The sequence below is a fragment of the Sander vitreus genome, chromosome 2, assembly GCF_031162955.1.
Source record: "Sander vitreus isolate 19-12246 chromosome 2, sanVit1, whole genome shotgun sequence".
Lineage (NCBI taxonomy): Eukaryota > Metazoa > Chordata > Actinopteri > Perciformes > Percidae > Sander > Sander vitreus.
Genome location: NC_135856.1, coordinates 14,543,904 through 14,560,656, shown reverse-complemented (window position 1 = coordinate 14,560,656; position 16,753 = coordinate 14,543,904). Strand labels below are relative to the sequence as shown.

At 40.5% G+C, this 16,753-nt stretch overlaps 1 protein-coding gene across 2 annotated transcripts in view; it reads right to left on the bottom strand.

Annotated features, from left to right (window-relative positions):
• The window catches only part of helz (helicase with zinc finger), a 59,891-nt gene that overhangs the window by 1,796 nt on the left and 41,342 nt on the right, over positions 1-16,753 (bottom strand). For both annotated transcript variants that reach the window (XM_078279296.1, XM_078279304.1), the window contains exons 21-31: positions 16,231-16,378; positions 13,223-13,406; positions 12,573-12,801; positions 10,687-10,969; positions 4,816-4,861; positions 3,713-3,900; positions 2,910-3,108; positions 2,714-2,796; positions 2,099-2,606; positions 1,087-1,342; positions 148-796 (exon numbers count right to left, since the gene is read on the bottom strand). In XM_078279296.1, the coding sequence (XP_078135422.1) occupies positions 148-796; positions 1,087-1,342; positions 2,099-2,606; positions 2,714-2,796; positions 2,910-3,108; positions 3,713-3,900; positions 4,816-4,861; positions 10,687-10,969; positions 12,573-12,801; positions 13,223-13,406; positions 16,231-16,378 (2,773 nt within the window). The remainder of the gene's footprint in view (positions 1-147; positions 797-1,086; positions 1,343-2,098; positions 2,607-2,713; positions 2,797-2,909; positions 3,109-3,712; positions 3,901-4,815; positions 4,862-10,686; positions 10,970-12,572; positions 12,802-13,222; positions 13,407-16,230; positions 16,379-16,753) is intronic.

Below are 16,753 nucleotides of genomic sequence, written 5' to 3'. Positions count from 1 at the left end.
ATCTATCTGAAGTAGTTTTAGCCTGCACTGAAGCCTGTGTCCCATTAACTCCTTAAGTTTAGATATTTTATTTTAGTATACAGCAAATGTTTAGATACCTTGACAGGGATCCAAATGATAAACATCCAAATAAATGAATAAACTTACCTCATCTACATTGTGAAGGGCTGTGGCTGCTGATGTTCTGGGGGACAGTGGGTGGTAGGACTCCTGGTCTGGACCTTGACTCTGTTGGTGGTGTTGTTGCTGCTGCTGCTGCTGCTGCTGCTGATGTTGCTGCTGCTGGTGCTGATGGTGAAGTTGCATCAGGTGGACTTGTTCCTGTCTGTTAGGGTGAGCCATGATGGGCAGTCCATAAGGAAGGCCGTGGCCCTGGTTCCCTAATAGGTGGTTCTGCTGTGGTTGGTTCACTGAAGGCGCTCCATGAGGCCACTGGGCCTCTTGCAAAAGGTATTTGACCTGGGAGGGAGGGGGGCTGGCAGAGTGGGCTGGTGGCTGATGTGGGTAGCTACCAGTATTATACAGGGGGTTCCCCGGGTGCTGTTGCTGCAGAGCTGGGTTGTTGAGAAGGGTGTCGTTAAGGAGATCGCGGCCTGCGTCGTGGGAGTAAGGTCCTGATGGGAAAGGGCCTGCATGATTGGCGGTGGCGGCTAAGGAGGATGAAGGGTCACCTGAGGCACGGGTCTGGGACTGGCGGTACTGGAGGAGACGAGATTGAGGTGGGGGCTGCATCTCAGCAGCATCCCTGCGTTCAGACTGTTCCTGTGGGGGCATCTCTCTCAAGAGGCCCGGGTACCTGGAAGTTGAAAATGTATTTCTTTACATCTGAACTCTGTATTATGTTTGTAAGCAGGAGCAATGAAAAGAAAACGATTTAGGAACGACAATTACAAGGGTTAACAGTAGCCATGGCAACCAACAAAAAGAAACATACAGCAATGGTTACGGTGTAAGTCAAATTTCAGGTAGTTATCTTGTTTTAACTAGCTCTGCTGTTACACTCAATTTTAAATCTTACATAATATGTTCATTGGAAAAACGGCAATATTTCTTTAGTATCATGTTTAAACTGGTGCTTAGTCTTGCCTGGTGAAAGGTGGCCCAGTTGAGGCAGAAGTGACAGCTTCATCCTCCATATTGGCACTAAGGCCCCAACTAGCTGCCCTGAGCAGCTGATGGGGGAAGCGAGCTATGCCGGGCTGAGCAAGGTGGGCGAGCTGTTGGGGCAGAGGGAAGGCAACGCTGCCCTGGAGAAAAGGGCCTGCAGCCTCCCCCCACTGGCCCAGTCTGGCTGCCTGCTGCTGCTGGCTCAGGGCCTCTAGAGCCAATGGACCCTGAAGGTCTGAAAGGGGAACCACATGATTAGATTTAGAGTCACAGGTGATGTCCTCATGACTCGGTGGGCTATGGTACTGTACACTGTTAAGTTTAGGATCTCTTTAAACTGATATACTATGAATGATTATCTAGTAAATGTTTCAATACAGGAAAGGAACCATAGAACTAGATATAATTGCATAATGTTTCTACATATGAAAACTGTGATTCTGTGGCATCATTAGCAAAAGAGTTTACATGGTAACTCAATTCAGCTTTCAGCTAACCAGCATTTATTTGCAAATGTATATAATCACAGAGAGCATCACTCCTATTCTGAGATCAATGAAAAAAATATTTTTTTTTAAAGGCACCTCATTATTGCCATTATTATTATTATTATTATTATTATTATTATCTCATTATTGCCTTTTAAGTTAATGTAATGTTCTCCAGTCTACTAACATTCTTATCATGGAAAATAATGTTGTCATTGGGGAAGAACACATTGCTTGAGCAGTGTAATAAACAATACTAGCTTTAGTCCCATAGACCAAATACGAAAGTGACATCTGGTCTAACTTGTGGGCGAAGGCAGCTACAGATTAGCCTCCCAGAAAACAAAGGATCTTGCCAAATAAGTCAGTCATAGGAAGGATCTTTTCAAACAGAATTTCAAAAATATTTTAAATTTCAATATTTTAAAGAGCTTGCATTACAACCAACATCTTCTGCATCTGCTGAAATTTCAGCTGTTTATTAAAAAAGATCCTCCACTCACCCAAACTATCTCCCAGGCTTCCATCCTGTCCGTCCTCCCCAAAGCTGTTGACCCTGTTATGCTGCGACAGGCCTGGGTGGTGGCCCCCTGAATGGCCCATTGGAGTTCTAATAGAGCTACTCATCTCCTCCACCACTCCAGGCTCCGGACCATCCAAAGTGGGAGACTGGACAGCCCTGTGAGGGGGTATAGGACCACTAAAGAAGGAAGCGTTGTGGCTACCACCAGTGTATGCAGGGCTGAGCTGTTGCTGTTGACTCTGTGGGGCCATCCCTGGGTGTTGAGGCTGGCTGACCCGATAAGGAAGCCTGGAGACTGGATACTGTGGGGGGAAGGCTCTTCCACTGGCAGGATGTGGAGGAAAAGCTTGGTTGGGTGGTGCTAGGTGGTAGTTGAGAGGTCTTTGGGCAGCTGAGGGATCTTTTCGATGGAGCAGCGCATTAGGAAATCCAACTAGCCCATCTGCCTGCGAGTCTAGACTTCGACTTTGGCCTGTGTCTAATTCTCCCTGGACAAAAATCAATCCAAAACTTCATGAGCAAACACTTTTGGCTCTACATAAAATAAACAAGTTGCTTCTGGTTAAAAAATGAAACATAAATGACAACATCTTGCCTGTTTTTCCTTCATGTCTGCGGTTTTCCTCTCTGGTGTCTGAAGACGGCTCTGTTCTGCCTTTCGGCATCCCTCTAATTTACCTAAGAAGAAGTCAAAACCCAAAACAAACTTATTACCATATGCTTGGCTATTTTATACAGTCACTTATGATTGTGGGTGGTTGCTTGATGTGGTAAATTAAATCAATGCACACCATTTCTGATGGGATCTGGCTGTAGCTCCTTGTCAGGGCTGGGCTGGCCCATTCCAAGAGGGGGGGCTACTCCACTGTAAGGAATGGGTGAGCCTCGATTCTGGGCCTGCAACAGATTGAAGTTGTAGGCCATAGCTGCTGGGTGGCTCATGATACGAGGGTCCACAGCAAAGCGATTCTGGTAACCTGGCCAAGGCAACTAAAGGAAATAAAAACACAAATTGACAGATTATTGTTTAAGACACCATGAAAGAGGATAGGGAGGAAAACATGCACTGTGGATTATGGACAGCACAACCGCCAATAATGGTAATTACAAACTAACGTATAAAGCCAAATACCTAAGTTTTAGTCCTTTCGTTTCAATCATGATCATGTGCAAAAACCACCCGTATGTCGAGTATGGCATTAATGTTTGAACAGTAATGCCTGTGCATACTTTTATTCCATTTAATTGTAGTAGGAACCATGTGGAGCTTCATTGTCCATACAATATGTAACACCACATAAGTAACATACATTTAACACAGAAGTGAGCTTCATAACAGTGGACAGATATCCACTGATATTCTCACATTGTAAAATAAATGTGATTTTTTTTTTCACAAAATATGCACATATTCCACTGACACATTGACACTTAGAGGTGCAATCTTACACTTCCATATTTTTCTTTTCAATTTTTTTTGATAGAATCCTTTGTAGTAGCTGAAATATTTGACCTTGGCATGTTTTGCACATTGGATAAGTATACATTCTTACACATAGATCTGTCGGTTTGTTACCAGAATCAGGAAACTTACAGGCAGGGGCATGGACATGACCATGTTTCCACCATACACAGCAGGGACGTAGAGGATACTGGCGCCTGTATGAGGATCTATCCTCTGAACAGGACTGGGTGACTTGCCCATGCCAGAAGGTGTGCTACCCAAGGGTGGTGTGAATGCCCGAATAGGGTTTCCCATTAGCACGGCTGGGTTGGGTTGGACTGCAATAGGAGAAGATGGCATGGTATTACAAGTAAATGCAAATGGTTCTTAACCCTATGTGATGACACATTGATAGTAACGCGTAACATGCAAGCCAAGGCATATCTAACTATTCATAGCTTGAAAAATGTTAGACAATAACCTGTATGACTCTTTTAGAAAGAAACAAGGAATAGCTAATGGCCAACATGTATTCATCTTGGTGTGAAGGACAGGAAGAAAGGATTTGCACATATTCCATTTAATTTTTTTTCTCAGTTTAGGCTAATGTAGATGGTAACATCGTATTAACAACTTCTTGCTGTGTTGTTCAAGGCTACATCGCACTGATGGCTTTTATAGCCTCAGGCCTCAGGCATCCATCTGGGCTGCTGCATTAGACTGGCTCATATCAAGCTGTCGTGTTGTGTGCTTGTTTGTATGTAGGGAGACAAAGTAAAAAGAAAAGCTTGCAAATGGAAACGCTTTCACTGTTGCACTGTTAAGACCTGACCATAATATACAAAACATATATTGATAAGGACAGAAATGCTATGTGGGTGGATTTTTTTTCTATATGTGCTTGTATGTGTAAAATGGTCATTGTTATATCTTAAGTAAATTTCAACTATTAATGCTACAAGGAAACTGACTCATTGATGCCACGTTTATCAATGGTGGATTATACCTTAATAATATACGTCTGCATATGCCCCAAAGTGCAGGATGAGCTACTGACAAAAAATTGAAAGCCAGTCTGTAATTCAGAAATAAAAATAAAAACAAATCCACTTTCAATGTTTGTCAAACGACAACAGAAAGATATAACTTAGAAGCATGAGATAACAATACAGGAAAGGCATTTTTCATAAAATGCTACCCTTTATTATTTAGATAATCAACAGGGGTAAACATGTGCAGTAGAATACACTTACCATATCCTTCAGGTGGAAGGTGGTCTACGTGGTTTGCATGTTTCCCCTGTAAGACAAAAGAATCATTAAAAAGTCATTGAGCAAGAATGTAAAGAAGTGTTCATAGAGGCCAAATGGAAAAGAAAAGTCAGAGTGTGGATGAGTGTGGGGTAAATACACGATTCTGGCAACGGTAAAGCAATATAGGAACTGGGCAAACAGCAGTTCCAGTATGGTCCTGACCGTCCCACATCTGTCACAACAGCCCCTTTCACACAGCCTGTTAAAGACGGGTCTGTTGCTGTAAAGCTGCCTTGCCGTCTGTTTGACGGAAAGGGGGAACAGAGTTGTTGCGCCTTTCAGCAGGCAGCGGAGGTGGTCACAGAGCCGTAACAGAGCTAACCCGGCATATGTGTGAAAGGGAAAGCCGGCATGACGGGACCACATGCAGTTGCACACATGATGCTTGAGTCGTCCCACAGGCAGATCAAAAAGCGACAAAGCAGCGTTATGGGGCAGCCAAAGCCCCTTAATAACTTACAACTATTCTTAGTAAAATGAAAAAAATACTCAGTACTTTTTTGTCAGACCATTTGTCAAGTATTTAATTCACCCAGGAGTATACACAAATAGGCCTTACCATGTGGTTATTTCATATAGACTTTTTATTTAGAGAGAAAACATGCTATAATCGTGATATACATTGTTATCGAGATATGAAATTACCTATATCAGGATAGAAGATTTTGGCCATATCGCCCAGCCCTAATTGTATCAATAAATCCCATGAAGACACCAAAGCTATCGATCAATGTATGCTATAAACAGCCACAGCCTGATACAGCCTACAGTATGCCTCTGTCCTACAGAACTCCAAAATATCAAAAACACGATAGCCAGACACAGATTCGGACATTTATTTCCCCATACCTAAGTCTAGGTGGCCCCTTTCTCATGCGTTATTAATCATTACACGCAAGCATACACAGCAATCTACTTTGAGCTCTTTCAGTGGCTGGTTTTGTAGCCCGCAGTCTCTCGGTTGATTGTGGTGTTAACATGTAGTCCTTGACAGTGAATATGCTTCCTTGGAGGAGGCAGAAACGAATGACATCCTCCATTCCATGAGATCCACTCTGTTGCTATGCTATTATAATATAAAGCGGATATTATTTACCTTTCAGGTAAGGGACACTAGTCATATTACTAGAAAAACATTTGTTGAGTATAACGAAGTCCATAAACTAAACTAGTTTTTTCCTAAAAGATAAGTTCAGTAAACAATGTCAAATCAGCCAGGTTCTTGTCATCCTCACGCACAGCATACTCAATGTTGATTGGTCCTTATGGTTTATATATATATATATATATATATATATATATATATATATATATATATATGTTATATATATATATATATATATATATATATATATATACACACACATCATTGTGAGGTAGGCATGACATAGCAACCAAATATCAAACTGGTGCAACTAATTTAAAAGTCATTCTCTGCAGAATGCAATATTGTAGTAATAAATGCACCAAAGATAGAACTGTGAAGCATGTAGTATATAGTCGAGCAGGATCCCCTTCTTAAAACTGACTGAGGTCTGAGATAATGCTGTCGCAGTGGCAGCTTTGCATGGCTGATATTTTAGGGCGTAACATTAAAGGTGCAGTAGGTAAGACTTATAAAACTAACTGTCATATTTGCTGAAACTGACCCTATGTTCCAGTAGAACTACTTGAAGCAGGTAGTCTAACTGAAGTCTAACTGCGTGTCAATCACTGCTCATGCACACGCATTCATTCTTCCTTGTGGGGGGAGGGGCTTAGGAGACCGTTTTGGGATTTAGCGGAAAGGGGGGAGAGACTGAAAAGTTGATGTTCAAATTGAACCTTTAACTGAGCAATGCCATACTGAAAATAGTACCCACGGTCTAGCGCTGTGGTTATTTGATCTAGTTCCTCTGAAAAGTTTGAATATTGGCAAAAACCAAGCTTAATGTCTCATTTGATCAATTTTCTCAAACAGCAAGAGTCTGCTGAGGAGGAAAAGCACTTCTTACAGGACAAACATTTTTCCAGCCAAGTTAAAAGTCAAAGAAAAAAGGCTCCAGTTTGTCTGTGTAAAACTCCTTTGAGTGTCGAAGTGTAGCAATAATAGTTTGGTCCTCAATGGCACACACAATCTGTCAGTGAAGTGGTGATGTGTCCTGTGCTGGGTAATCAATGGCAAGAGGTTGCAGGTTGTAGAGAAAAACAGAGATGCAAGAAAGATTGTAATGGAGAGACGCATACTCAAGAATATGTGCTAAGAGGAAGTCACATAAGTTTGACTTAATACCAAACATTTCAATTTGTTCCTGATACCCCCCCTTAAGTATCACTTCTGATTTACAAATAATACATTAAGAAAGAAAGTAATCAATAATTGTTTTTAAAAAAGTGGCAATTGTACTTGAAAATCTTTCCTCAATTAAAATGACACTAATTGTGCTAAAGCTGAAACAAATTGCTTTTTAATGTGAGACATATTTACATATTTTTTAAGTGTCACAGTCTTGCATACTTGCGCCAAAACACCATCTGTATCTGAAAACAGCACTTCATAATATGAAGTCAACTGAAGCATATATGTCTGGCCAGATGGATACCCAACAATGAACACGCTGCATGCTTTCTCATTTTCTGATGTTTTTACAAGTAATTTGAACTACACATTGTATAGTCTTTTCTGTCCATGTACAATGTTGAGGGTTCGGGTTAGGATTTATTGACCATTTCTGTTGTGCTTACAGTTATGCTGTGAAAAACTAAAATAACTTGGTCAACTGAACCTGATTATTAGGAATTGTATAATACTCACAAGGTGAAATATTCGTGTAATATTTGTCAGCAGCAAATGTTAACTGTGCACTAAGGAAAATACATTCAACCCATCAACACTATGGTAAGACACTTTTTAAAGCTAAATTATTAACGGTTAAACGACGTTGTATGGATTAATTTGGCTGTATACCAGATAGGGGTGTAAGAAAAAAACCGATACACTTTAGTATCATGATGTTTTATTTTGCAATACTGTATTGATTTTCAAAAACGCAATATCGATTTTTTATTTTTTATGCAATAATATTCATGTAAGACAGTGGTTCACGTTTATGTTGTGTTTAAACCCCCTACCGCTAGATGGCTATGCTGGGACGCACCACTAGTGTCCTCGCCCAACAGTGCCTAGCAGTGCCTGACTTTTTGCTAGAAGCTAACAATGTAGCTATGGCTGAACTTTGGCCTACTTTAGCATATAAAAATGTGCTCACTAAGAACCTGTGAACCACAATCCCAAACTGGCAGGTTGATTTTCTGTGTACAGAATTGTTTACCTAAAGTAAACTTCTTTGTCTTTTATGCACATCATGTCTTTTTTTAAATATTAGTTTTTCTAAAATTATATTTAAAAAAAATCCCAATATATCGCTTTACGCACAGTATCGAAATATATTGCAATATATTGAATCGTGACCCATGTATCGTGATACGTATCGTATCGTCAGATTCTTGCCAATACATAGCCCTAAAGAAAATATTACATAGTGCATACTGATATCACGTCTGTGTGTGCTGTGTGGTTCTGAGCTTCATGGTATGACTGTGGAGAGAGAGGAACTGTGTGTCTCTAAAGGCGGCTGATGCTGCGGAGCTGCGTCTCATTAGGCCCAGTGGGTGATGGCAGCAAGTTGGCAGCTGTGGTGATTTCGTTAACCTTTACCTCAGGGCAGGCAGGCAGGACAGAAAAACACACAAAGACATTTCAACTACAGCTACACAATCAAACAACACATCCTTCCGCCAAACCTGTGATGCTAATATTGTATCTGTGTTGTTTTTCTGGGGCCAAAATGAACGACTATGAAGTAATTTCCTGTAGTCATTTTAATAGATACAGTGGGGCAAAAAAGTATTTAGTCAGATTTAGTCAGCCACCAATTGTGCCAGTTCTCCCACTTAAAAAAAATGAGAGAGGCCTGTAATTTTCATCATAGGTACACTTCAACTATGAGAGACAAAATGAGAAAAGAAATCCAGAAAATCACATTGTAGGATTTTTAATGAATTTATTTGCAAATTATGGTGGAAAATTTGGTCAATAACAAAAGTTCATCTCAATACTTTGTTATATACCCTTTGTTGGCAATGACAGAGGTCAAACGTTTTCTGTAAGTCTTCACAAGGTTTTCACACACTGTTGCTGGTATTTTGGCCCATTCCTCCATGCAGATCTCCTCTAGAGCAGTGATGTTTTGGGGCTGTCGCTGGGCAACACGGACTTTCAACTCCCTCCAAAGATTTTCTATGGGGTTGAGATCTGGAGACTGGCTAGGCCACTCCAGGACCTTGAAATGCTGCTTACGAAACCACTCCTTCGTTGCCCGGGCGGTGTGTTTGGGATCATTGTCATGCTGAAAGACCCAGTCACGTTTCATCTTCAATGCCCTTGCTGATGGAAGGAGGTTTTCACTCAAAATCTCACAATACATGGCCCCATTCATTCTTTCCTTTACACGGATCAGTCGTCCTGGTCCCTTTGCAGAAAAACAGCCCCAAAGCATGATGTTTCCACCCCCATGCTTCACAGTAGGTATGGTGTTCTTTGGATGCAACTCAGCATTCTTTCCCCTCCAAACACGACGAGTTGAGTTTTTACCAAAAAGTTCTATTTTGGTTTCATCTGACCATATGACATTCTCCTAATCCTCCTCTGGATCATCCAAATGCTCTCTAGCAAACTCCAGATGGGCCTGGACATGTACTGGCTTAAGCAGGGGGACACGTCTGGCACTGCAGGATTTGAGTCCCTGGCGGCGTAGTGTGTTACTGATGGTAGCCTTTGTTACTTTGGTCCCAGCTCTCTGCAGGTCATTCACTAGGTCACCCCGTGTGGTTCTGGGATTTTTGCTCACCGTTCTTGTGATCATTTTGACCCCACGGGGTGAGATCTTGCGTGGAGCCCCAGATTGAGGGAGATTATTAGTAGTCTTGTATGTCTTCCATTTTCTTATAATTGCTCCCACAGTTGATTTCTTCACACCAAGCTGCTTACCTATTGCAGATTCAGTCTTCCCAGCCTGGTGCAGGTCTACAATTTTGTTTCTGGTGTTCCTTTGACAGCTCTTTGGTCTTGGCCATAATGGAGTTTGGAGTGTGACTGTTTGAGGTTGTGGACAGGTGTCTTTTATACTGATAACAAGTTCAAACAGGTGCCATCAATACAGGTAACGAGTGGAGGACAGAGGAGCCTCTTAAAGAAGTAGTTACAGGTCTGTGAGAGCCAGAAATCTTGCTTGTTTGTAGGTGACCAAATACTTATTTTCCCTAGGAATTGGCAAATAAATTCATTAAAAATCCTACAATGTGATTTTCTGGATTTTCTTTTCTCATTTTGTCTCTCATAGTTGAAGTGTACCTATGATGAAAATTACAGGCCTCTCTCATCTTTTTAAGTGGGAGAACTTGCACAATTGGTGGCTGACTAAATACTTTTTTGCCCCACTGTATGTGTTTCGCGCCCGCACGTGCAAAGCTTTTATCATTGTTCCCCTCTAAAAGCGAGAAGCAATCAATTTATTCCGGATCATTTTTTTACTATTTTCACAAACCAATAAGTGGTTACCCAACACATTACATTAACAGAGAAACCCCTACAAAAAAGAAATTGTTATTTTCAGTATTTACAGAAGAGAAATCTCTTTAGATTTTTTTTCAATTATTTCTACAGTTTGGTGTCAGAATTTGTACTGCCCATTTGAAATTGCCCATAAAAGAAAAGATGGATGGAAACAGTTATTCCTTCCACTGTGCATGCCCTCATTCAAAACACCTCACCTTAGGGGGTGACTGCTGCTGCTGCTGATGCTGTGGACCCTGCTTGTTGACGGCTGGCTGTGCGTGCTGAGGATGTGGATGGTGGTGGGGATGTAGGACCTGCGAAGAGTGGTGCCCTTGCAGTGGCCTGAGGGCACGAGGGATGAACTCTGGTGCCAATGGGTTGAGGACGTAGGTCTTTTTGAGCTCCAGGGCCTCCAGCTGAGATTTGATCTGCTCAAAGGTGATGCCATGTAGGCTCGTGTTTTCATGGCAGATGGAGATAAAGTGTTCCCAGAATTTCCTGGAAAAGGGAAAAACAAAACAAAAACAAAACAGATGGCGATAAGTTTTAATTCCATTCTCCTTTATCTCTCCTTGTTTGGAGTGAGTGTTTCATGGATCACCGTGTTGATTTTTTTCTGAAGAAGAAATTACTTCTTGGGGGCTGAATAAAAAAAACAAATGTAGAAAAAGCATGTGTAAAGCAGGTGTTAAGAGGAGAGGGAAAATGAGAACCAGGAAAATCAGTAAAATGATGAAGCACACCAAAAGGGAAAGAAAATTAAAGCTAGGAGGCAAAATGGGAGTAGCAGGAATGCAACAAAGAAAATATCAAAGGGCACAATAATCTATTAGTATACTGTCTTTAAATGAGCTCTTAGCCGTTTTGGTCCTCATACAGGGGTAGTCATACAAGAGTGGGTTAGCATATTAGCATATAGACTAAAATGCCAATGGTTCCACAATCTCGAAGTGAACCTAACCGCACTCATTGCAGGGTTCACTAGTGTTGCAATTATGCTGTTGGATGACTCAGTTAGTCTACACATACATCTGTACATGAGATTCCTCAGCAGGACAGGTGGATACAGCAACACTTTGGCTTGCACTTATTGGCATTAGGGTTGGATACCGTTTGGATTTTTACGATTCCAATGGCGAACCGGTACTTTTAAAACAATTCCGATTCCTAAACCGATTCTTGAAAAACTGAAAAATGACATAAAAGAAAGGCTTTTTTTATGGATTTTTTTTTTTTTTTTTAAATTGATTTTGATTTTTTTCACTAACCAAGATCTGTCATTCCTGGGAGGAGGCTCAATGTGCATGGTCAAGAAAATGCATCCATTTTGGACACATCAATTCACTTGTTCCATTTCTGCAGAATGCCATTTGCAAACAACCACAACAGCAAAAGACCTGACATGTTATAATAACCACTGGAGGCAAACATGGACAGTTGCTATGGAGATGGATGGTGGGCAAGGGGATCTAAGAGTGAATACATTAAAGAGATTTAAATAGGGGGTGGCAGCAAATGGCCCCTCATAGCTATGAGCTACTGTATATGAAACTATGATGATAACCCAAAGATCAATAAATGCAGAAAAATAAACAGGTGTCCAATCTGAACAAACAGGTCAAAACTTCAATTATTGATGATGTCCATGTCATGTGATTCACCCACACAAGGCTCTTTCTCCTTTCCCAATCATACAACTTATTTTTTAATTTGTATTATTTTGTCCTTTTGCTTTTTCTCTGCAAACTCAGCTCATGCGCACCTTTCTGTTTGTCTTGCATTTACACAGCCAGGGCTGTGTAAGCACACCAGATTTTTTTTTTTTTAAGCGCACAGAAAAAATAGAGAGCAAGGTGACCATGAGGAGATATTCGCTGAATTTGACAAAAAGTGTAATGGATTAACATTGCTTACTATACCTTTAATGGCTTCAGGAAACCCTAATCAAAATACATATAGTATTACGCAAAACAATATAAGACCAAATAACAAAAGGTCATTGATCCCGTAGATTTACCACATCACAAGAACAGTCGTTCCTTATAACTATCACTTTCCATAAAGATCTGTTATCTTACAGTATTGAAGTGCCATTATTTACCTGCAGCGCCCAACAGAGCACAGTGCTATGGGGTCTCCCACAACTGCAACCAGGGACTGGGCTCTGGTGATGGCCGTGTTGAGTAGCTTGTAGTTGGAGAGGAATCCATAGTCAAGGTCCTCTGTTGAGTCTTCAACTAGCTGCTCTTTACGTTTGATGGCCGTCTGCTTGTGTTTGCAGGTATGCCGCGTCCGTACCGTGCTGAGAAACAGCACCCGGAACTGTTTACCTGCAAACATGTTTTTTTATTATGAAGTCTCTAAGTACTCTGAATGAATGACAACTCTTTGAAGAACTTAAAGCTGGGGTAGGCAGGTTTTTTGGGGCATCATTAGGAGAAAAAAAAACATACAATCTATTACAAATGAATTACAAATATGGCAATTGGTCTGAGAGAAACTAAGACTTTTGCACCTCCTCTTTGCTCGGTTTTTAAGATTTTCTCCATTTGCTTTCATGACATTTGATATCAGTGGAAACTAAAACTATTTACATGCTGTCCTCTTGAGCTAATTGTGTTGTACTGTCTCAAGTATTGCTACAAATAAAGGCGCCAAATAACCATTTCTCTAAATAGGGAAACTTAGATCTAGTAATAATTTTACTGCAGGCGCAAAGCATGAGCAAGTTGGTTAATACTTATTCCTCACCTTGGACATTGAGCACTCTTTCCACGCTGACCTCATGCATTCTCTTCTTTCGGAGCTCAGCACGAATGCGGAACACCTGGTCAGCGTATGGTGATACCACTCCAATGCTGCAATCGTCTAGCTTGCCCCAGGCCACTGGCCACTTCTTGCGCAACTCCTCCACCCGCTCCACGATCTCAAATACCTGAGGAGATGGAGAAGCAACATTAGAGAAAGAGGCAACAACCAGGCTTAATGTCATGCTCTCTTCACACCCTGATCCCTGCACACAAAAAGAACTTGTCAGAGACTAAGGGGTATTTTCCACCCATGCAAACAGGCAACAGTAGGGGACAAAATATTTGGAGATCAAAGGAAGATTTATGAGCTGCATGACACTGAGGAATCTAAATCAACATATAAAATAGGGAGCTACGGCTTGATGCAAATGGATGAGTTGTTTTCCAGAAAAGCATGGTATTCCAGACCAGCATTTTATCATGCATTGCTAAATGAAAAATAAAATGTTCGATTGGATTATAAAACTATACTTCTACTTAAACTACTACTTAACATTTTAATAATCTTCACTGGTGTTTATGATTTTATGTGTTAGCAAAGTACAGACATATGCTTAGATATTAGTTATTAAAGCAAGAGTTGGTATTTTGAGGATATAGACTATGATAATGTTAACGGTTTGACATGGGTGCTGTATCAAAAATACGGGAGGTAATTAATTTGGCATTGCTGACAGGAGCAAAATCAAGAAAGCATACGTGGTTTAATTGGCCTGAACATGTCAGCAAGGGTGAAATCTACAGAGGAACCAATAAGAATATCATGGGTGTCAGCTCCTAATTAAGTTTATGGGTTTCATCTTCAGTTACGACTAAAAGACAGTGGGTGTGATGAAGCGAAATAAACAGCGCTTATCAGTTTTGGACTTCAGTCAACCAAACTCAACTGAACAATCTAAATCTAATTTAATTTAATTATAATCAAAGCCTTGAATTATGTATTTCAAACTGGGGTCTACAAAACCAACAACCATGCATCATTTGAAAGTTAAAATGCTTAAGAAAATAATCTATTTCATACATACAGTATATTAATCAAACTGATCGGCTGAAGCTCGGTGTAGCAGAGCCTTTACGATTGATTAACCGTGACATTTTCAAGCGTGGTTAATAGTGAAATAGGTTGACCAGTGCATCCCTAGTCTGCTCCTACAAGTACCTTGGAGTATTATGTTTGTATATATACACACACACACACATTTTCTACATTCCTGTTTATACTCAGTTTATTAAAACAGGATCATGTAAACGATCTCCCACGGACCTCGAGCGGCCGCCCGCAGGAGTTCTTTTCTCTAAGGGTTAATAACCTTAAAAATATCCCCTTTAAAGTACATTTAGAACAGATAAAAAAAAATGTGCGTTCAATCGTGAGTTAACGATGGACAATCATGCGATTAATCACGATTCAATATTTTAATCAATTGACAGCCCTATTTAGTTTTAAACGTTTTTAGGAAAGTGGTGGAAATAAAATTCATAAATACATTAGCTCCATGGCACAGGTCTGGAAAATGTTGTATTAAAGGTGCTGTAGGTATAGGGCTGCAGCTATCGATTAATCGAGTAATCGGATAAGAAATACTTTTGTTTTATTGAAGAGCAATAATAAACAATAGTTTGGTTAAATTTTCGGAAAAAGCTACATTTTTATTGCCTACATTGCTTACAATATCATATCTCAAAAAACTAAACATTTAAGTGCCATATTACATTGTTTTTTTAAAGTTTTTTTTTTTCAAATGATATCAACCTCAAACTAAGGCATACATTAAACATACATAAACATTACATTAAATTGTGCAACTTAACTTTCAGAACTACAAGTTTCAACCTGAGACTGATCTGTATATAGGCCTATATGTAAATATTAGTTATAATCAAACTATTTTCATTTATATATTTGATTACAATGCTACACAGCTCTGTTGCACGTATGCTATTAGATCGTTGATCAGCTGTTTCTCCGTGAAAAGAGAGAGAGAGAGAGAGAGAGAGAGAGAGAGAGAGAGAGAGAGAGAGAGAGAGAGAGAGGAGAGAAAGAGCGAGAGAGAGAGAGAGAGAGAGAGAGAGAAAATATGGTGCGCAACAATCAGCTGTTTTTCCAAAGGGATAGTCAACATGTCAGCTCTTCAGATCAGATTGTGGTCACCACTACATATTTTCTTGTCTTTGATTTTTGGTGTAGTTTCATCGTCAATACGACTCTGTAATTTACTTTTGTCGGGTCCACTTCGTGGAATGGATGATTAAGTTAGACTCGATGTTTTCTGTTGAGATGCTGAAGCGTTGACGTCGTGCTATTATTGTGGTAAGCTAGTTTGATTTTGCAGTAGACACACTGTACAGAGTTTTTGTTTTGATTTCAAACTTTGGACACTTTCTGTCGTTTTCTCCAGCCTGTCGCTTCTCTTAGCCCCTCACTATTTAGCTACGCTCTGGCATGTGTCGCCAGCAGCAGACTGAGCAGTGTCTGGTGTACGACAGTAATAATGATCCATGCGGAAACACCATCCGTCAGCGATACAACGTTGGTAACATTGATTTAACAAAGCTTCGAGGAAAGTCATTTTGCATCGAGGATTTTTTGTAATCGAATTATTCGAGGAATTGTTTCAGCCCTATGTAGGTAGGATTGCGAAGATCCAGGACTTAGCCAAAAAATTTGAACATCGACAACTTCTCAGTCCCTCCCCCCTTTCCGCTAAAACGGTCTCCTAAGCCCCTCCCCCCACAAGGGAGAATGAATGCACGTGCATGAGCAGTTATTGACATGCAGTAAGACACCCCCCCCCCCACCCACCCACCCACACAGTTAACATACATTCTTATTTGATAGATATCATAATTGCCACCATAACATTCAGCCAAAAACTGGTCCATAATCTATATGCAAATGCCACCAGGCATGACACAGAAGAACAGCAAAACCAATTCTAACTTTGATACCTCTGCGTTGTTGTAGTAGGCAGTGCTATTCTTCTCCTGGACATCTTCTCCTCTGGCTGTGAAGAAGGTCAGAGGATAGAAGTCCTTATGGGAAGGCTGCTTCCCACTTGCCATCAACTTCCCATCATAAAACAATTCTGACGTGTAGCTGTAAGAAGGGAGGAGAAGAAGGGGTGAGAGAAAGGGATGCAAAAAAGGAAAGCAAAAAGAGTGGGATATGAGAATGGAGTATGTTTGTACAAAGACATCAGAAGTCACTGATAATTTAAGCCAAAGAAAACGCTGGTTAAAGTTGGTTGGGCAATTCTTTGTCCTGTATATCATTTTATATACATTTCCCTGTAATACAACCAGGGGTATATGAGATTTTGGGATTGAAAAAATAAACCATTGTTAATGTGAGAATGATTAAAGATACATTGTGTATGTTACCAGCAAGCATGATAACTTCAAATCTAAACGGATCTTTTCTAAAACGTGAAAACTTCATGTGCTGCTGCTGCGCGTGTGTGTGTGTGTGTGT